The 21,747-nt window shown below is 40.1% G+C and overlaps 2 protein-coding genes across 2 annotated transcripts; both read right to left on the bottom strand.

Moving 5' to 3' along the window:
- Window positions 1-11,004: 11,004 nt before the first annotated feature.
- LOC308383380 (regulator of G-protein signaling 13-like) lies at window positions 11,005-12,671 on the bottom strand. Its single transcript, XM_080861305.1, has 5 exons — window positions 12,532-12,671; window positions 12,373-12,432; window positions 12,209-12,270; window positions 11,949-12,115; window positions 11,005-11,838 (listed from the first exon to the last, which is right to left on the bottom strand). The coding sequence occupies exons 1-5, from the start codon at window positions 12,612-12,614 to the stop codon at window positions 11,653-11,655; spliced, it is 558 nt and encodes a 185-aa protein (XP_080717431.1). The 5' UTR covers window positions 12,615-12,671; the 3' UTR covers window positions 11,005-11,652.
- A 6,619-nt stretch (window positions 12,672-19,290) lies between these two features.
- Window positions 19,291-20,340, bottom strand: rgs1 (regulator of G protein signaling 1; the record flags this gene model as incomplete). The annotated part of the gene is made up of 5 exons (XM_080907834.1): window positions 19,291-19,467; window positions 19,693-19,859; window positions 19,946-20,025; window positions 20,112-20,195; window positions 20,330-20,340. The coding sequence occupies 5 exons, from the start codon at window positions 20,338-20,340 to the stop codon at window positions 19,291-19,293; spliced, it is 519 nt and encodes a 172-aa protein (XP_080763960.1).
- Window positions 20,341-21,747: the final 1,407 nt, after the last annotated feature.

Here is a 21,747-nt window from a genome sequence, read left to right as displayed (position 1 = left end):
TTCAGGAGGACTCTCCCTGGCATTAACCTCCCTATTACTGTACCACCTCAATAAACTATGGTGAGGGCAAAATGTCTTGTGCTTAAGAGTCTATGCAAACATTACAGTATAATAATGATGGATTGGATTTATATAGCGCTTTTCAAGGCACCCAAAGCGCTTTACAATGCCACGATTCATTCACTCTCACATTCACACACTGGTGGAGGCAAGCTACGGTTGTAGCCACAGCTGCCCTGGGGCAGACTGACAGAAGTGAGGCTGCCATATCGCGCCCTCGGCCCCTCTGGCCAACACCAGTAGGCAGTAGGGTAAAGTGTCTTGCCCAAGGGCACAACGACCAGGGATCAAACCGGCGACCTTCCGGTTACAGATGCGCTTCCCAACCCCCTGAGCCACGATCGCCCCTATATATCTATCTGTTCAGTCCAGATAGATATATAGTGTATATAGGTATACATGTCATCCGAAAATCCACAACAAAAGACCTTCAGAAAACCTAACACCTTGAAAGCAAAATATAAATGAGGGGTGGCCCAGGACTTTTGCACAGTACAGTAGTTGTGTACTATAGAAATAACAAGATAGAATACCTCCCACCACTTGGCACACTAATTGTGTTTTTCTTGACAGATGTTTGCCTAGATACCTAAACTGTCGTGGTCTGGGTGGTTTTCCACAGCATCAGCTCCTCCCCACTGGGTGGAGTCTTTGTTGCTCCTCACCTGATGGCAATCGTACCAGCAGTATTTATGACCGGCGCACTCAACTGGTCTTCGCCAGATTATCTGCCAACTTTAGTCAGTTCTCGGCCTCACGTCCGTTCCTTGGTGACTAATCGTGTGTGTTAACCGAATCTCTGTTTTTTCTCGTCAGCCTCTGAAACCCACCTACCAAGCTCTCCTGGATACCAGTTGCTGCCTGCCTCCCTGCATTGCATGCAGCACCCGCCTGGACCTCTCCTGCCTCCCCCCTCCACGCAACCCCCACCTGCAAGCTTGTAAGACAGCTCAGTGTACTATCCTTGGATTCACTCGCAAACCTCTGTGGGATTCCCCTGACTGCTCTGTCCTCTGTTTCAGTGCCCTGGCCCGCCACAGTTTCCCCTGCCCAGTACCTGCACCCAGTTATCCCTGCCATCTAGTTATCACCACAGTATTTTTCTCTCGCCTCAGACACCTAGTTTATGTTCATTGATTCAGTCTGCACTTTCTGTTAGCCTCTGAGCATTGTAAAAATAAATCTCTTTTCGTTACACCTCACCCCTGGCCTCCGGTTTTGAATCTGCACTTGAGTCCATCCCATGTCCACGGGCCACTGCGCCTGACATAAACGTTCCTGTTGTCTCCCATCACTGGTTATCACATGCAGTTGGATTCTTCCACATCCTCCAACAAGTGTTTCAACTGGCCCTTTATGCACTTTAATGATTTCCTGACAACTTATTCTGCTGATGGACAAATTCTAATCATCATTTCCAAAATTAATTGAATTGCAACCAACCGGACACCGCATGGAAGGAGGCACATTTTTTATAACAAAATTGCTGATCTGGTTGATGATATATAATCATTTACAGTTTAAACATAAAGATTAATTTAATGTTTACTCTTCGCTGCATCATTTTTGGTGTTTTTCAGTGGCTCAAATTTAAATTTTGCCTGCACGTCTTTCAAGTCGCCACTGTGTGGCAGTAGCACACCAACTGCAAAGAGACGTGATGCACTTTTTACACCCATGAAAACACAGATGGGGGTTTTTGTTCCGTTTTTGCAACGCTTGAACAATTTAAATATATCGCTATCACAATAAACTCTCGGGGATCGCAATGCTTTATGATGCACACATGAGAAGATTGTGCAAGAATACATGCAACAGCCCTCTGGCCATCTACATTTCACTTGTATCGATCAATAAATATTGAATTTCACACTTGAAACAATGGCTATCTCACCCAGAAGCATCACATTATTGAAAAGCAGAGTTTTACTTTTAGTTCCATCCAAGTGTTATCTGTGCACCAGATGGTACTCCCTGTAGTGTGGAAGTTTCAGTGGCACGGCCATCAGTCTGTTGGGATATTTTGAGAGAAGGGGAAGTGTCTGCATGGTGCCCATCAGCAACACTTCCCCAGTCTGTCTGTGCAACACTTTCCACTGTCAACAACACAAATGATGTCAGTTTGTGCTAGACACAGAGGTCACTCTGCAGACTAGATGGGCCGGAATCATGTTGTATTATGTTTCCAGTGCTCTTTATCCTCAAGGCCTCGCAGTGCTTTCCAGAGCTTCTCTGTTTAGAGGCTGCATCAAAAAGGTCTTTGTATTGCTTAGATTGAATGAAACATGAGAAAGTAGCATTCTCTAGTGGGCTGTGATTATCTCATGTGCCACAGGAAGAAGGAAGCAATGACTAATGGCTTCCATTGACTAGAAATCCAAATCACAAAAATTGGATAGCAATAACACACGGATAATATATCTGAACATAGTGTTCCCTCATGCAGAAGATAATGTATCGCATCCAGCCACCTACACTGTGATTGCAGTTTCAATTTCTAGGTGTTGCGGTTGTTGTACGTGCAGATTATACAGGGTAGTGCTCACGCTTGCTTTCCAGGCTTTTCATGAACACGGTTTTTATTGATTTAGGTGACTCAGCCTGGACGAATTCGGTAAATACTGGCTGCTTTCTGTCTTTCCTCTGGACTGTCAAACGTCTGGAACTCTTGACAGGCGGGTTGGATGTCCAGGCCTTTTTCAAAGAGCTCTGACTTCAGAATGAAATGCTATTTGTCCAAATTTTACGGAGAAAACACAACTTCATTATAAACAAAACAGTCACTACAAACAAAACTGACTTGAATGCAAGTCAGAATTACTTTTGTGCTCAAATAGTGTCCCAGGAGAGGCTTACTTCATTTGTTTCCTGTCTGCTGACAAGAGAACAGCACATGATTTGGATTTGTTTGCATTTTAAAGAAAACATCAGATACGGCAATATTAAAATGCAGTCTGAGGTCATGAAGGAAAAACTAGAGAGGATAACAGCTGGAATATTTAAATGGTGTACTCGGTATCAGTTGCAGAAAAAGCCTTAAAAACCCTCCTCATTGTATTACAAATGAGACAACTTTAAGATTAAAAGATTAAAGAAGTGACATAGTTGGAGTGAAACATCAGATGATCAAGAGATTAAAACTTGGAAGGGACGCTTTAATATCAGCAGGAGAAACTTGGGCTGAATTAATATTTTCAATAAAAATAAAATCTTGGTTATTTGGTATATATGTAAAATAATAACATGGAATGAACTGGTGTTATTTCAACTAGCAGAGAACAGAAAAAAAAAGCTAAATTAGAGATTTTATATTTCAATGCACGCTCTTCCTCACCAGAATAATTAGTATGGGAACACTCAAATTACTTTTTCACTGAACTGAAGTACCTCTTTAGAATTTTAAAGCATAGCATCACTTAAGCAGAGAGGAAGAACTCGGCTGAAAGCATGTGCATCAGAAACACTGAAAGGATAATGGAAGTGATGATTTCCTTTACAAAATGATCACATTTATCATAAATAAACAACAAATACAGATAATATACACAGAGCACTGGGGATGCACTGATTGTCAAGTCCTGGAGTGATACCAGTGCTATACTGATAAAGGTTCAAAGATTCCTTAATGTCATTGTGCACTCACATGGTGAAATTGACACACGCCTGCTCTTTAAAGGTGTGTATTTATGCTGTCTGGTGGTTCTTGTTTTTATAGTCCTATAGCTTCTTCCAGAAGGCAGAGGGACAGTTTATTACCCAGGTGGATGGAGTCCACATCAACACAGGTAGCCTTTTTCTGGACACGGCGAGCATAGTTTGAGTTCAGATCTCGGAAAGAAATTCCCAAAATCCCCTGTACTATTCTCACTACCCGGGGCCAAGTCCTTTCTGTCCTGTGCTGTGCAGCTGCCATATCATCAGAATCAGAATCAGAATACTTTATTAATCCCGAAGGAAATTAGGGTTACAGCAGGCAGCACGCTAATGGCGCATGCGCACTTACAAAGGAACCTTCTGACCAACTTTACACAAACATCACATTGGGGAGACATGTCAGAAAGGTAGGCTGATAGGAAAAAAAACAACGAAAATACATAACATGAGGTAAGAGGAGGAGAAAAAAAACTCCACTCAGACTGAGCTCCTAGTGGGAGAACAGTTTGATAACAGAAAAAAACACCTGAGCACAAAAAGCACATGACTATCAATACACCATAGAAACACAAGACAAGCAACAGGGGCGGGTAAGGAGTAAGAGAGAGCCGGTGTAGACAGCGCATCCGGTCCTGCAGCATGTCTGCGCTGGTCCAGTCAACTGCCATCTTCCCCAGTAGGGCACAAGCATCGAAGACGTTTGGAAAGGGAGGGGGGATCAGTGTGTGCATATCAGTGTATGTGTGTGTGTGTGTCCAGAGTTCAGCTGAGACAGTGCCCTTCGCCCTGCCAGGCTAAGTAAACAGTCTTCCAGCCAACCCAGGTGGCCTTGCATGGAATGGGGGGAACAGTCTAATATATATAGTATATCATACTGTCATACTGAGGCAGGGGATGCCTTCTTTTGTGATTATGTAGAAGTTTGTTAGCAGGCAAGGGGGTTGCTTTTAAAATGTACTTACTCTAATTAGGACAATATGACTTTGAGTTTGAATAGAGTATACTCATTGACAGCATGGGAGCAAGTTACTCTGGATACGTCTGTTTTAAACTTGCTTAGTCATTCAAATAATATTTGAATTCTCAAATGGACATGTTTTTCAAAATATGTACAAACAGCAAATGATGGCAGTGCATGCATTTAAACCATTGATGTCATACTGGCTGGAACGTTTCCTTACATGCAGGTTCAAGTTTACATGCGCAGTCAGAATAACACAGCAGTGGCATGACTGGTGTGACATATTCTTCTATTACTGGATGTCAGATGGTTTGCTGATGACAACCACTGAGGTGTGAAACATGCACCACTATACAACTCTGTGATCACATTTATGCATTCAAAATTTGATTTGGGCATGTTTTGCAGCTCCAGGTCTCTGGTCTTGAATCAACAGGGAGATGAGACTGACTTCACAAGGAAATACAAAAGGGCGAAAAACAGGGAAGAGACGAAGGAAACAGGAAGGGAAATAAGTAGATAAGGGAAACATACATGCAAAAGGACTAAATACGAAAGGAAGTGACATGAGAGAAAGAGGAACAGAAAGGGAGGAAAAACTAAACCAACTGGAAACCAAGAACAAGACTATGTTCACAGAATAGTACAAAAATAAGAAACACATTAAGACTAGGCAATGCAGGAATCTCATAATATTCAAATAACTAAATCGGTAAGTCCCAAAACGCAGCAAGATCAGAAAACAGACCCCGGAGCATGACAGGGATGCACTTAGTTATTCAGAGGACTGCACAGAATCCTGTGAAAACATGATTGTAGCATGTTTACATCATTTTAGCCATTACAATCTATTTAACAGGCATTACATTTGAAAGCAGAAATATTGGTTTGCTGGTGGAGGAAACGTCAGAGCAGAGCAACACATTCATATGGACACAGTGAAAGTACACAATAGGTTTCATGAAAATACATTTACTAACAAAAACTACAACATTGACTCTTAAAGAGAACATGAAATGCTAGACACACACAAGCTAATATACACCACTGAGCCCTGCTCTCAAATACTGACATAGATGTAACACTGGATTTAAGAAATCGAGGCTCAAAGTTCAAGTTTGAAAAACATGTTTAGCGCCATCTTCTGTCAGTACGGTACGTAACGTCATGCGGTTGGTCTGTTGCAGCTAATAGACTTACATTAGCTTATGTTAGCTAACTAGAGACAGATTCGCTGACTCAGAGGAAAATAACAACACTAAAACTAAAAATCAAAATGCTGTTTGTAAAGCACTTTATAAATGAGGATTGTGTAGAGGAGAGCCTGTTTGAGTCTATTAGTTTGAGTACTGACAGAAGACAGCCAAACTTTAACTTCTAGCTCTGATTTCTTAAATCCAGCTTCACAGACAGTCTAACATCTATGTCAGTTTTTGAGAGCAGGGCTCAATGGTGTATATTAGCTGTTATATGTGTAGCATTTCATGTCCCCTTTAACTAACTTAGCTATCTCTAACTAATTAGCTCCTCTTTTTTTCTTTAACTTTTTCTTTAAGTTCAGCTAGCCGTCAGTATGATAAAATGTAGATGTAAAGGTTCCTTTAACAGAGAATAATAAAAAAACAGCTTGCATTTGTTTATCAGGGAATGATTGTATGAACAGTTAATACGCTGTAAATAAGAGACCTGAAAGACCAGACATATCAAACACAAACCGGTACAGACAAGTTTAAAGTTGAACTTGTGACTGAAACTAGGACATGATGCACGTTATCTGCGTGTGGTCTGCCTGACCAGAGTGTGCTTTTGTGACCAGGAAGTAGCTGACAGAGAGAAAGCAGCTAACTCAGTGTGCTTTCAACAATTTGTTTAAACTAATAAACATTTATTTTAATAAAAGAACCCAAAAGAAGAGAGATTAAATGATCTTACCTACTTACATGGTTGACATGAAAATCAAGAACAGGACCACATGACTAAATATGGATGCTTTGTGGGGCAGATGATTTTTTATTAAGGTCATTACTGGGGAAGTATGTAAACAGAAGCAGAGTAGGCGAGCAAAACAGCATAACCAGGTCTGCCCTCGCCTGCGTGTTACACCATTATCTACATAAAAGCAGTTAATTCACACGTATTTAGGACACAAATGTGTACGTTGATTGCAGAATACACAAAACTGTGACTGCTTCACATATGAGTAAAACTCCATTAGTTACAGACATCACAGTCCCTGAAAGCTTTTCTGTTGTGCAAGCCACTCACAGATAATTCTGCAAATTTCTTTAACACCTGTTGTAAAAAAAGTTATATATAACCTTCTTATGGTCCAGATCTAAACATGGGGCCTTCATTTGAATGGCAGGGTCATGGTCAGCAGTGTTTAATTGTTATTGTTTTACATAGTGCAGCAGTGGAAAGTATGGAAGATGAAAAAAGTTTTACAAGTTTTTATTTGCAATTCACATCAGCGCAGTGAGATAGCGGTGGGTTATTGTTTTCTTTCGCGGTCCATTGACCTGCAGGTCAGAATAACCTGAGACATTTTGTGCCTCAAATTTGGTTTTTGTATGAGTTGGCTGATGCGAACTAGGGCAGATTTAATAGATTTAAGACTTCACCCTTACTGTTACTGAGTTTAAAAAAGCCTATCACATCAACTGTCTGTGTCTACGTTTATATTCTTTAGATTTGCAATGTTTGTGGGGATGAGGAAATATACATATATATATATATATATATATATATATATATATATATATATATATATATATATATATATATATATATATATATATATATAAGGAACACGAGAAGCTGGAGAAATACCAAGGGCTCAGAGAAGAGCTCGAGAGAATGTGGAGGGTGAAGGTAACAGTGGTCCCCGTGGTAATCGGAGCACTAGGTGCGGTGACTCCCAAGCTAGGCGAGTGGCTCCAGCAGATCCCGGGAATAACATCAGAGATCTCTGTCCGGAAGAGCGCAGTCCTGGGAACAGCTAAGATACTGCGCAGGACCCTCAAGCTCCCAGGCCTCTGGTAGAGGACCCGAGCTTGAAGGATAAACCACCCGCAGGGGCGTGCTGGGTGTTTTTTTTTTTAAATTTATATAATGTGTGTGTGTGTGTGTGTGCTGTCAGCATTAATCTCGTTAAAATGACGTTAACGCCATAACCGCATTAACGCGGCAAATCTCCGTTAGTGAGTTAGCACGGATCACCTGGTGCGTTGGGTTGGACGGCACTAACGCGTTAACAAGCTAACCATGCTAACGCGTTGACGCCGTGCAGCCCCACATACGGGGTGATCCGCGCTAACTCGCTAACGGAGATTTGCCGCGTTAATGCGGTTATGGCGTTAACGTCATTTTAACGAGATTAACGCTGACAGCACATACACACACACACACACACACACACACACACACACATATATATATATATATATATATATATATATATATATATATATATATATATATATATATATATATATGTGTGTATGAATGTGTGTGTGCATATGCACAGTGTGGCCTGCTTTGGATTTAAACAAAAAATGAAAAATGAGCTGAACATATACTTCTGTCTTTTAGTCATGTTAGCAGCATGATCTTAAGGAGGCCAGTATCAGCTCAGCTCACTGTCTTTTGAATTAGCTTTAATTAAAGTCTGTAAGCCACTTCAGGTGAGTTGACTTTTGTACCGTGAGGTTCACTGTCGTCCTCCAAGCGCAGATTATTTTTAACCTTCCTGCCTTCTTGGGACCTTTTTGTGCCACTGCTATGTGTTAAATGGCTGCCATTTCCACTGTGTTCAGTGGAATATAACCAAACTTGCCACAGGATAGTTTTTACCTGTCAATGTTAATATTCCAGTGTGAATTCCTTAAATCAGCCTAAAATGGCTGAGCAGCAGAAATCCCCACACCCATCACCCTGGGGACCATTTTCTGCCCATTGACTTCCATTATAAACGCTATTTTTCAACCCCAAATTATCATCATATGATTTTATTTTTTCTTCTTTTCTTGGATGTCAATGAAGACTCAGGGCCTTGAAGTTTTAATTTTTAAATTGCAAAAAAAATAATGGCAGGTCAAAATGTATGTTGGTGCCAATCTTTGGTCCATCTAAAGGCCTACTTATAATGACAATCACATATTACTTCAACTGGTTTTTTGTGGAAATATTTAGTTTCGTTTTTTGGTTTTTGGGGCTTATAACACAGGGCGCTCATGTAATAACACTGGGATTTGAAGGGTTAAAACAACGAAAATATAATTAAAACTTTACATGAATATTTCAGGGAGAAGTAGTTTTACAAGGTTGGCTAATTTAAAGTGGAATAAAATATGGATATATGGTCTTTTTATGGCGTGGCTGAGAATGGTCCCTAGGGTGATGGGTGTGAGTTTTTTAAAGGATGGCAGGAGGGCTATGCATCACGTTTGGTAAAAGCAAATTTTTGCACCTGGCAGAATGTTTCCTCTGTGGAACGTGTTTACATGTCATTAAAATAGATGTAAAACAAAGCCTTCTTTGTTGAACTGGTTGAGCAAGATCTGTCACGTGCTGAAAGCATGATCGCTTCCATCTAATGACACATATGGTGGCTAAGAGTTTCATTGGTGACTTTTAGTCTTAGTTGCTGAGTAGTATTCTTAATGGGTAGTAGATAGTCATCAATAACGCATTGGTGATTAGTATCTCAGGGTGGTTAAAAAAGCACCCTAACTCACTTTTTCTGATAGTGGCTTATAATCATATGACTGACGTATCACCGGATCATCTTGTTGCCAACACACAGACCAGTGTAAAAAGGGAAATGACTAGCAGACAGCGGTCCATCCATGTCAGCCATGACTGACTAAAGATTAAAATAATAGTTAGAAGAATTTTTCAAAAAGTTCAGATCCTTTTGAAAGTTTATTTGACAAAAACACAACATGGCATTAGTGGTGCTTAACCTTTAGTTTGTTGTGTTTTACTCACCTGACAACCCAAAAGGTGTTTCAGGGTCATGACTGCTTACATATATGCCTCTCTCTCTCTCTTTCTCTCTCTCTCTCTCATTGTGTGTCTGCGCAAATTCAAAAGTACACAAGTGAGATTAAAAGAGGATGTGGTGGAGCAGTTAGGCCTAAACAGATCTTCCTAATTTCTGTAACCTTTAGCAGAGTGATACCTGATGTGTTCTCACAGATAAACTTCCTTTTTTTTAAAAAAAAGAAAAAAAGCCAAAATTTCTTTTTTTTAAAAAAGCCCCGACAAATCCAGTTTCAGTTTAAAACTTTTAGCTGCATTAACAGGAACATGCAACGGCAACATCTGGTACACTAAGGAATGAGACACTGGGTGGCGAAAGGCTGAGCGACTTGCAGGATGGTGGGACGATAACCCGTTTAAGAACATGAAAGGCCGATGACACATGAAAGGCTGATGTAAGAACAGACCGTGTGTAGGTGGAAGAATTTTGTAACAACCTGTCTGCTCACGTAGCACTCGAAATTGCTGAAACCTCACTGATGCTCGATGCATATCATGATTTTGAACTATAGTAGTAACTTTGGCAGTCTCAAAGACACCAAAGATCCTCGGCTGCACAAAAAAACGTGCAAGGCTTCTATTGGTTTAATGGCATGGCCGGCATTCTTCAGTCAGTGTAAACAATCCATAGTGCAGCTGCAACAGGCTGATACAATATAGAATGCTTTTTATATGGACAGTTTAAAATGAATAGTTCTTTGTGATGGTATCCCCTTTTCACTGGGGAAAAATGTATATTAAGGAGTTTAAAGGGATTTTTTAAAAACCCTGCTGGCTCAGCAAAACATGATTACTAAACTTGCTACTTTAAAATAATTGTCAAAAAAGCAAAACAAAGGAAACAAACAAAACGATTAGGCTCTCGAGGTCCTCCTAATTTTCAGTGTGTTTGCATTGAGCTAAACTAAGCTAACGTAGTTATATGAGGCCAGCTGCTTCCTGTTTACATCCTGTGCAAAGGATTTTTTCTTAAAAACAGTTAAAAAGAATTACTTATATAACATGGAAAAGAAATGAGGCCACAGTTTCAAGATTAGGTGTCCTGGTACGTTGTGCTGTTCTACATATCATAAACCCACTGGGTAGTAAATACTATAACTGTGAGACAGTTTATGAATGACTGAGAAAAAGAAATGAATGAACTGCTGACTAAGTCACTTCCTGTATTCTTAAAAAGGTGTTTAACTAAAGCTTAAGCAGCTCTTCTTTGTGTCTCAAAAAAACCATGTAGTCACAATGTACATTTAAAACAGTTTGTTTTTATTATTTGTCACAAACCCATTTATTATTCACATTCGCAAACTGGAATACATTTTTTTTTAACATATAGCTTATAATAGATTACTATCATTACAATGTATCGGCTTACTGTGTCAGCACTGATGTCACTATGTAAAAAATGTTAAATTCACAAGGCTGTGCATAATATCCACATCTAGATACATCTACTTTTTTATTGCTTTAGTGAAATAACAATAAACTTCAGATGATGTGCATGTGCAGATATCGGATTGTGCAGTTTCATTTTGTGTGGATGGCGTTGACCACACATGCTTCCTGGTGCCTCACTCAGAAAGTCCCCAGCATTCTCTTTAGAGAACTGTGGCGTTTTGGGAAAGCAGTCGTGACCTGTACACAGCATTTCCAAGCACACTGTCTGCTTCTTAGCAAACTCTTCTCACAGATTTTCACTAAAGTGCCGGCTAAGTCTTTTTAACAAGTTCAGATGAGGTCTTAGCCACTCCCAATTTATTTTCCAACTCTTTAGAAAAGTATGAATGTAATGGAAATAAACTGGGTTTAGTTTTGGTGTCCATCACCACCAGTCTCAGGACAAACAAGCAGACGTCACGGCTCCTCTCAGGTAGTCCAGTACTGGGCGTAGCGTCAAAGTCCAGCTTTTACACACACAAAGTCTCAGGCTCCACTTCTTTTTACATGTTCACCGATTGTGATGTGGAGTCCGTTAAAGTCCTGTAAATGTCAGACTTGAGGAAACGTGGGTAAGAGTCCCTCTCCATTAACCCGTAGACGATCTTTTGAGCGTCATCAAAACACACTGTAGAAGGCGCCTCTATGTTCTGCTGGATCCTTTCCCTCGTCTTTTGATCAATGTTGATCTGGAAGCAGAGGAAACATAATGAGGACCAATGAAGAAAAACTAAAGCAGCCAGCGCTCCTTGTTCTGTAAAGTGCCATAAATCTGTCTGGATTATCAAGAGCTACATACCTCTCTGGGAGATTCAGCTTGAATGTAGCGTTTGAAGATCTTTTTCGCCCTGGATGACATCCTGAAGGAATTTCTTATCTTCTTAAACTCCTCACAAACCACCCAAAACTCAATGTTTTCATCACTGAACTCCGACTTCAGGAATGCCTGGAATATCTTCATTCCATCTAAAGATGGTAAAAAAAAGATCTGCAGTTAGCCATTGTTTTTCGACATTTAGTGACTAAGATGAGTCTGAGACAGTGTATTGATTAACTTACATTTGGATGAAAGAAGCCTCTCAAGTGATTGTGACCACTGAGACATATCTTCAAAACAAAGCCTGTAAACGAGGAGAATAAAGTTAGCACAGTTATCCATACATGAAGCATAAAATATGAGCAGGGTTTGCTTTTAGCTTGTAGTTGAGTTTTTTCTCACTTACCCCTCAGTTTTTGTGGCTTGGGATGATTTACGCTGCAGCCGATACTTCAGGTTTCCCCCTCTGGTTAATCAAACAGAAATGAACAAAAGTTATTTTACTTATATTCAAACAAAAACAAGACAAGATGTAATGATATTGATTGGCCAGAATAAATTTTACCTGTATTTCTCTGTCTTCTTGTTGTCAGTGTCCATGTTGATTTGCTGAAGCTCCTTTGTTGGAGATGTGACTAAACCTGGCATGGCAACAATTCTTTGCACATGTATGACTAAATGTTGGGCTCTTAGAGAGTTATGAGATCTCTAACTGCGTCTGTTTGACGAGCCCGCGCAGCGTTGCCTTTATATATCTGCAGAGACGAACGTCACATTCTGCAGCAACCACACGACAAAGAGGAAGTTGGGGAATGACGCAAACGAGCAAACAGACAGACAGCAAATAGCTACAGGTTTCTGTTCATACTGTACTCAAACGTGCATCATTACTTGTTTGGTTTAAAGTCAGTGGATGCAAATAGGCCAGTGGAAATTTCTGCAGCAGATAAGCAAATGCTTTAATCTCTATTCCACTTTGCCTCGAGAGCCAGTACCACTGTTCTAACTTTTGGAAACATTAGTGAACTAGATGCTGAGGCTATTTCAGCTCTCACAGTCAAATTTAAACATAGCATGTTCTTGCTCCTTAGCCTTGTTGGTCATTTGCATTATATGGGCCAAAAAATCCACTGAGATAACGAAAGACTGCATCTTTGCATTAGCTAAAGCAGCGGTGTCCAGTTAAATGCAGAAATTCCTCTGCTCTCTTGAAATATATATTGTATTTTTTAAAGAAGAAACACGTTCCTGCATTTGAAAATGATAACCTCTGAGTTCACTACAGTCAGAGAGTCTGGCGCTACAATTGTGCGTACACCACCATGAGCTCTAGCCTCTAATACAGGAATGTCAAACATGGACAAAGAGTGAAACTCAGCCCATTGGCTTTGCAAGTGTAAAAATGATCTTGTAGCATGGTTATGAAAATGCATGGAAAGAATAAAAAGATATGTCTAGATCTTGACAAACTGTTTCAATCATAAAAAGTAAAAGAATAGTTTTACAACACATGTGAAGGGTGTACTTTTCTTATGTATGGTTAATAAGTCTCTGTAGATTCTCAGTCATCCAGGACATGGAAGTTCTAAGTGGGGGCTGTCCCTTTTGACACCTTGCCTCATCACATGAGGCAAGGTGTGAAAAAAGTTGGATGTAAGCCTCAACACTGAAGTTTACGGGAAGCCAACACACATACAGACCAGTAGCTACTCTTTGACTGCCACCACCCTCTGGAATACAAACTTGGGGTTATCAGGACCCTGCAACACCGGGCAGAAAACATTACCTCTGAGCCCGAAGGAAACAAAAAGAAACACACACCTAAAGAAAACACTTACAACATGTCGTAATTTCAACTGGGCCTTCATCAAATCAGTAATGATCCACAGTAAAGGTCAGACAACAACTAGCAAGAAACAGAGTGACAAGCAGAACAATGTTGTCATCCCTTATGCATCAGGTTCATCAGAGAAACTCAGGTGAGTTTTCTCTAAGCACGACGTCTCAGTGCACTTCGGACCCAGCCACATACTCAGACAAAAACTGGTTTATCCCAAGGACAAAACTTCCAAACACAAGTTAAGGAATCCAGTCCACGCTGTGCAGTGCGTCAAGGAGTGCTCGGACCTCTACACTGGAGAAACCAAGCGGTCAGCCACTTCAACAGTACAAGACTCAGTTGAACATCTGCACCCAACTGACAAAGGTCACTCTTTTAAGGACACCAACGTTCACATTTTGGACAGAGAAAGACAAGTAAAAGAGGCCATCTACATCCCTGTGAACGACCATTATTGAACAGAAGGAGTGGATTATGTCACCAACTGCCTGCCACCTACAGTGCAGTCATGAGCTCGCTTCCCAGGTGTCTCAACCCCAAGTCACATCTTGCATCAGGTGACCTCAACAGGTCACATGATAGAGAAGCGCGAGATCTCACAGTGGTTACACCTGAAACCTCCAGTGGTATCACCCACGCCTTTGTTCAAACCTTGGCTCATGTGATTAATAGTGAGTACCTCTTAGGGACAGCCGCCACTAGGTATTAAATACCTGTGACCCTCTACCTTTTGTTTTACAACTGAAGAAGCCTTTTGGATGAGAGCTGAAATGTCTTCACAAAAGCTTGAAGAAGTCAAGTTGCTCTCTTTTTCAAGCTCCTTAAACTACAGGTAATAAGATATCTCACATTTAATATGAATGGCTTATTAAATGTGAACTTTCCTTGTACTGCATCACATGAAAAGAAAGTTAGGTTATTGTGCAGCTCTTTTACTGATCTGCCCACTTAATATCAAATTGGGGTACATCTAAACCAGGAACTAAAGTGACTTTGACACCACGGCTCTATTTGCTAAATCTTAAATAAACATAAATTGACCTGACGCAATATCATAGTTCTGCTTTGGCTATTTGTAAATTTGTCAAAGCTAACTGAAGACCTTCGTTCTTTAGTAGCATTTGCTACTTGCTTCTATCCATCCATCCATCCATCCATCTTCATCCGCTTTATCCGAGGCTGGGTTGCGGGGGCAGAAGCCTAAGCAAACTTGCTTCTAAATTCAGATAAAACTGAAGTTATTATACTCGCACTATACTTGCACAGAGGGGCTCGCTTGATTGATGGGGTTTCTCTCTATTATTGTGGGGTCTCTATATTACAATACAAAGCACCTTAAAGCAAGTTTTATTAAACTGAACCAAACTGAACTGAATTTGCCATTGTGGGAGTTACTTAGTAAAAGTTTATCCCCCCCCCTTTGGTGTTTGCAGCTGATTGTGCAATCAAATCAAACCAGCTATGTTATATGGTTTCATAAATCTCCCACATGACACCTAACCTTTCTATAAATGAGTATTTTAACGCCCATATGGTGAAAAAATTCAAGATTCAATGTCAGATGATGCAAGAACAGCTGACATGCTGCCTCTTTTGTATCTACTTTAACTGCGGCTCAAACACTGCCTCATATATTATGCACCACTTTGTGGTAAATTTCTCTTGTGTCTTTTGGCAGACTTTTGTAATACGGGTTTTGTTTCTGTTTACAATCTCTTGCCGGTGGAGGCAGAGAGGAAACATGGGGGAAAGAGAGGGGGACGACAAAGGTCACATGTCGGAACCAAACCACGGACAGTGTGGGTTATGTGGTGTGATGCTTAGACCACTAAGCCCCCTCAGTGTTTCCATTTTAGACACAATTGAAGCTCAGGCACAGAAAGTATAACACAATCTCTGTTTTAGAAACGTAAAGCTCGGGAAACATTTTGATCTAAAACCTGACATCGGTCAACATCATGGAGGAAAAACTACTAACGTCCTCGATTAGCATCCTTAATCCTTCCCCAGGCCTGTGAGCTGTGACAGTTTGGCTTTCCCCTGTCTTCCAACAAAACCTCTTAAGAGACAACAAGTCGTGAAACTGTTTCACTCTTTACTTCCTGCTTCTTTGTTGACAGGAACCTTTCATCTGTTCTCTGGAGGTCTAAAGTGTTTTTAAAATTCCAGTAACCCCTTTGCATTCATAAATTTATATACATTTCAGTTTTAGTTCCTCTCTTTTTGTGCCCCAGTTTAATCCCAGTGATGTCAGCAACAGATAACATAGATAAGCACTTCATGTGGGAGATGTAGGTCAACTTCTTCTTCTTCTTCCCCCCCCCCCCCCCCCCCCCTTTTTGATGACTGTTAACTTTACAATGAAATACTAGTCAGTTAGGTTACACCTTTATGAGACCTTAATAACATTTTATGAACTGCTTTAACAGTTGTTTCCTGTTTTTCTTTCTTTTTCTTTGGACAATTCATGTATGTTTTAATTTCTGGAGCCACTTGGTGTGTCAAATATTAAATAGTAGTACTTTCTATTATTAGCTTATTATTATCATTAAACAGATGAGATTTTATTGTGAAATGTACAAAAAATGTATGAATGAAGATTGTCCACTTATGCTCCAGTTATGCCTCATCATATTGCATCATAGTTCTTGTAGTGTATAACTAAATCCTCAACAAGGAGAAGGCCAAACAGCTGCTAACCCTGCATCTCTGAGAAGAGTTGAGGTTTCCTTACAGCTGTCATTCACTAATTGACTCTAAAATCCTTTTTACTTGGAAACCAGTTATTAAGGGTTCTAGCTGCTCTAAAAAATGGGTCAGCGTTGCTCTCTGTCTTCCTTTTGTATCTTGTAAAATGACTCAGCAGATATAAGCGTGCTTCACAGATGAACACTGTTGGTTAGTTTCTTGGTACACCCCTTTGCTGTTTCACTTGTTTAAAAGCCACATTTAAGGGCAAAGACAAAGTGACAGTCATCAGGACCCATGGTGTTTGAACCAAGAGTGCCACTTTCAGCATCCTAGCATGACTGCAATGCTAATGCTATTCAGTATGCTACAAATATGGCTCTTGTCTGTTCCCACAGCAGTCTGTCTAGCAGTATTGAAAAACATGCCGTGCCATTGGGGCACTTTAAGTTCATTTATTTGCTCATATGACTAATGATAGCGCCAAAGAAAAGAAAAGGTTAGCATTACAAGCTAATTTTAATCTGTTGTCGTTCGTGTGTTCTTAAGACAGAAAGCTAACGTGGGAAGAAAGATAGAGTTGAATTTATTGTCTGGAAATCATCAACAAGCATCAACAAATGAATAAAATAAAAAATCACCCAGCAGTTGCTGAAGTATTTTAGTTTAGTACTGATGTAGCAGCCTGGCTTATAGCAAAAAGCCTCTCTCAGCTGCTTTACTGTACCTGGTAGTCTGCTATTGGAGATTTTTAACGATAACTTTTCATTTGTTTTCATCATCTGCTTTTGATTTCAGCGTCATACTACTCTTTCACCTCACTCACTTGTAATGTTTTCCTGTAAAGTTTCAGTAAATCTACGCTCTCAGCTAAAAGAATGAATCCTAATGTCTTTATGGCAGCCATAATGACATTAGGCTGACATTAGATGTTCGCACGATTTCACAAGATTCCCTCTGTTGTGAAATCAACTGAAAGCCGCTGGCTGCTGAAGAGTTAACAAATGTTAAGAACATGTTAAGAATGCATGGAGGGGAAAAGAGCAACTAACAACAGTCTTGTCTGTGAAAAAAAAAAGGAGCTGTACATAACCTCATTCATGTGTAGCGGTAAATGTAATCAGTTTCTCCTGAGGTATACAGTGCTTTGTCTGTACTTTTCTTGTGAGTGACAGGAAACACTTTCTGTCAAAATGCAGATGTGCCTGTGGTGACATTACTGTTATTGTTATCTCATTTTCTTTACCGGTCGCAACACCCATCCGTGAATTTCCTCCAAATGTTGTGACTGTGAGAACCCAAACCTTCTTCAGAACCTTTCGTTTTTGTCTTTATCACTTCCTGCGCTCAGTTTCCTGCAGTTTTTGCTCGGCTACACATTTCTTCATGAATGCGTGTGTAGAGCAAACACCCTGTTTTTCAAACGCAGTGAACTTAGTCTTCCTCCCACAAAGAGGTGAGAGCCACCAGCGTTGTCTCAAAGAAGAGGAAGTTGCGGCAATATGTCTGCACAAAACAGAACGCTGTCTTTCAAACATCTGAAACAGCTCTTAAAATAAATCCCCCCGCCAGCCCTCACACTCAGTACCACCAACAGAAACTGAAAAAAAAATGTCCATCCACCACTGAGTAGTCACACGGAGAAACCATGCTGCGCCCACATCCACTTTCCAAACAAAAAAAGGGACATCAGTGAAAAAGTGGTATTTTGTACTTGACATTCATTATGTTGATTCATATTACCTTCATATGAACATTTTCTCTTTTTTATCTTGTTTTTGTGGACCTGAACATTATGTCTAAATACAAAGTAATAGAGAGCCTGTTTTTTAGTGTGCTCTCTTCCATTTGCATTATTTTTGCATAGACTATTATATGAGCTAGTAAAGTTCACCCTGTCCCTGCCAGAAATAAACAAACGCAGAGGAGAACTGTGTCATACTTTCTAAAAACTGTACTGCCTCACAACATTTTGAAGGGATATAAAATACTTTTTAGGGATAACATGAAACTAACTTAGTTGTGACTGAAAGTGCACACCCACAAGCCCGCGTCTGATGAGACAAATGTAGATTCAGACTCCTGATTCATGCAGTTCCTCTTCACGTAAACGCTCTGACTTCTTAAAACTGCCGAGCAGATGACACACAAACTTTAGTGGAAGTCTCAAGTATTTCATTGTCCCCAGGCTGTGCTTCTTGTTTAATGAAGGATGTAAAGAACTCTGTTGCCATCTGCTGTTTGTGTGACAAATGACCACATTACAGTAACCCAGGTGATTTGCATTGCATACAAAAAGACCACACCCGGATGTCAGGTTTTGTTTTTTGATATTTCAAGAAGTGCATGCAAAGCAGACAAGAAAACGTTCCATAGAACACAAAACTGAGGCAGAAATGTAACAATATTTATTCGCATAAGAAAGTGGAAGTTCTCAGAGCGTAAGACAGTTTATATTTGCACGAAGTGTTATATAAAGCGTTGATAATACTTTACAATAAAGGAATTATCTTCATTATTAACTGTATGTGGGAGGGGAGAAAACAAAAGAAAAGACTTATAGGCACTTTTTTTTTTTACTTAATTAAGGGATAAAGTATAATACAAGCTGTAAATTCAACTTAAGCTACTAAATCACACAGACTAAGAAAACCCCCCACCTCCACTAGACTAAGGATCTGGATTGTATAGGATAAACCTGTTATCCACGCTGAAATCAAAGAGTGCTACAGCAGATCAGAATTGAGCTGAAGACATCATGAGCCTCGGCCTGAGAGGCCGTAATTTTTAATACAGTCACCTTGAATCGTTTCTCCTCAGGAGTCCCTGATAGATGTCAGATTTTAGGAACCGCGGGTAGCAATCCCTGGCCAACAGACTGTAAATGTGCTTCTGAGCTGTATCAAACGAAGTCAGGGTCGGCTTGGAGATGTTATTTGTAATGCTTTCTCTTGTACTGCAGTCTATGTTGATCTGGAATCAAGCAATGTCATACAAAAACTACATTACAGCTGTTCCTTCCATCATCACCTGCTGTCTGTCTGCACAGAAATCTGCTTACATTTCTGCAATTTTACCACCATGAAATGCACAGTTTTATTGCAGATGCTATGCGACTATAGATCTACTAACTGCTAAAAAATTAATATGAAAATTTAATTCCAGCAAAATCCTGTTTTATATGCTCAGATTATTTACCTGTCTTGGTGCTTCTGTTTGGACAAACTCAGAGTAGATCCGGTTGGCGGAGGAGATCATCTCTGGGACTGTCTTAATCTTTTTGTACTCCTCGCAGTCGAGCCAAAACAGTATATTCTCCTCGCTGTACTCTGACTTCAGGAACTCCCGGAAAGCTATCTGCCCGGCTAAAAGTCACAGACCAGAGTAAGCGAGTGGAAACCATGCACATGCAAGCAAATATATATCATACAGAATCAGAAGAGACTCTCACCTTTACAGCTGAGGACTTTGTCCACAGACTCACTCCAAGTCTCAACATCCCCAAGTGGATCCGTGGGAAAGCAACAGAATCTACCCTTGAAAAGAGCATTAAGATCTATCACTAGCCCAAATGTCTGTGACCCCCCACATTACAACACCCCGCCTGCAAACCGTACCTGCAAAGGGTCTTTTTAAGACATCTCAAAGATTTGTTAAATGCATCAAGCACCTGAGAGCAACCTCCTATCAATACAAGACCCCTTCAGAAATAGACACAGTCCAAAGTTAGACTTGCAGTGAATGGAAAGCCTTTTGGCATTTTCCACATGGCTGCTGTAAGTTGTTTCCTGCTGAAAATGGTAAAGGCCGAATAATCAAATATGCAGTAACTCACTTTATCGCCATCTCCTCGTCCTCTACAAAGGGAGACAGAGATAAGATCCTGCCAGACTGAAGATGGGGTTGTGATTGTTTGGAAATGAGAGAGTCGAGTGAGTGAACAAATCTAAATGACCCACGCCCAGCACGAGTGGAATATATGGAAATCTGTATGCAAAGTGTTATTGTTGGGAGAGACAGGGCATCCGTCCATGTCTGCGGTACCTTGAGGAAGAGAGAGCTTGACTGTGATTTCAATTCTACTAACTGTTGACCAACATTAACCTAGACATGGGAGATACTTGCATCACACCAAGGCTGAATAAATAAATAATTCCAGCACATGAATTTCTTACAGTCATTTATTTGCTGCTTAGTAAGAACTGCAATCAAGTTGTTTTTCTTTTCTTTTCTTTTCTTTACAAAAAAAACCAAAAAACCAAAAATGAGCCTAATTAAGAATATAGGATACAGGGCCTGCTGTGGCAAAGCACAACATGCGAGATTTAGAATATGATTTAACTAAACTAATGATCGGTGATCAGGAAGCTCTGGAAGATCCTGGCCATATGCAAATATCCATAAACAAATCTGCTGTTAAGGAGAAGCCTCGTCATCCTTCCATTTGCATATTAGCAGTGTTATGTGACAATAGCACAAGTCAGCTCTGATTTATTGGTATGCCTTCAAGTGTTGTGATAGAAATGTTTTATGTTCTTAGATTAGTCTACCGCAAGAGCCAATCTGTGCTGACAGAAAATTAAAGTCTCAATCTAAATGCTAATGCTAGCCTGGAATGCCAACAGTGGGAACGCTAACATGCTGGTGTTGGGCAGATGCTGTGTAACCATTACTATATTGTGTTGTGCAAAAGTCTTGAGCTACCCCTCATTTCTTCATATTATGCTTCCAAGAAGCCAGAGTCCCGCGTGATTTTCCCAATGCAGTCCGAGAAATACATTTCCAGGCTTTATGATGGGCCTTTTAAATTTTTCTTTGGATATTTCAATTCACTCCTTTTACCTGATAATTTTCAGAGGATTTTTTTCATTGTTTGTTTGTTTTTTGTTTTTTTTTACAGTACATAACACTGACTTATGAATCATTCAACCATGAAAGAGGTACTTAACATATTACATAACATAACTTATCATATTTAGCAAAGAGCCAAAATACACAGTTTGTTTTCATTACTTTCTGTGAAAAAATGCCAAAGATAACACAGTTTAGTATTTTTGCAATAAAAAAATGATTCCCAAAGAGCTATTAACCAAAAAGTGGCCTATCTGAGCATGGTGTGCAGTGTTTACTTAAAAATCTGAGGAAAATGGACAAGTAGAGGACAAAAGAAGAGGTGGCAGATGAAAAGTATCTGAGAGCTGTGTCCTTAAGAAATAGGAAAACAATCCAATAAAGACCTGACAAAGGACCCAA

Source organism: Rhamphochromis sp. 'chilingali' (assembly GCF_963969265.1).
Source record: "Rhamphochromis sp. 'chilingali' genome assembly, chromosome: 16".
In the NCBI taxonomy this organism is placed as follows: domain Eukaryota; kingdom Metazoa; phylum Chordata; class Actinopteri; order Cichliformes; family Cichlidae; genus Rhamphochromis; species Rhamphochromis sp. 'chilingali'.
This window is presented reverse-complemented; position numbering and strand designations above follow the sequence as displayed.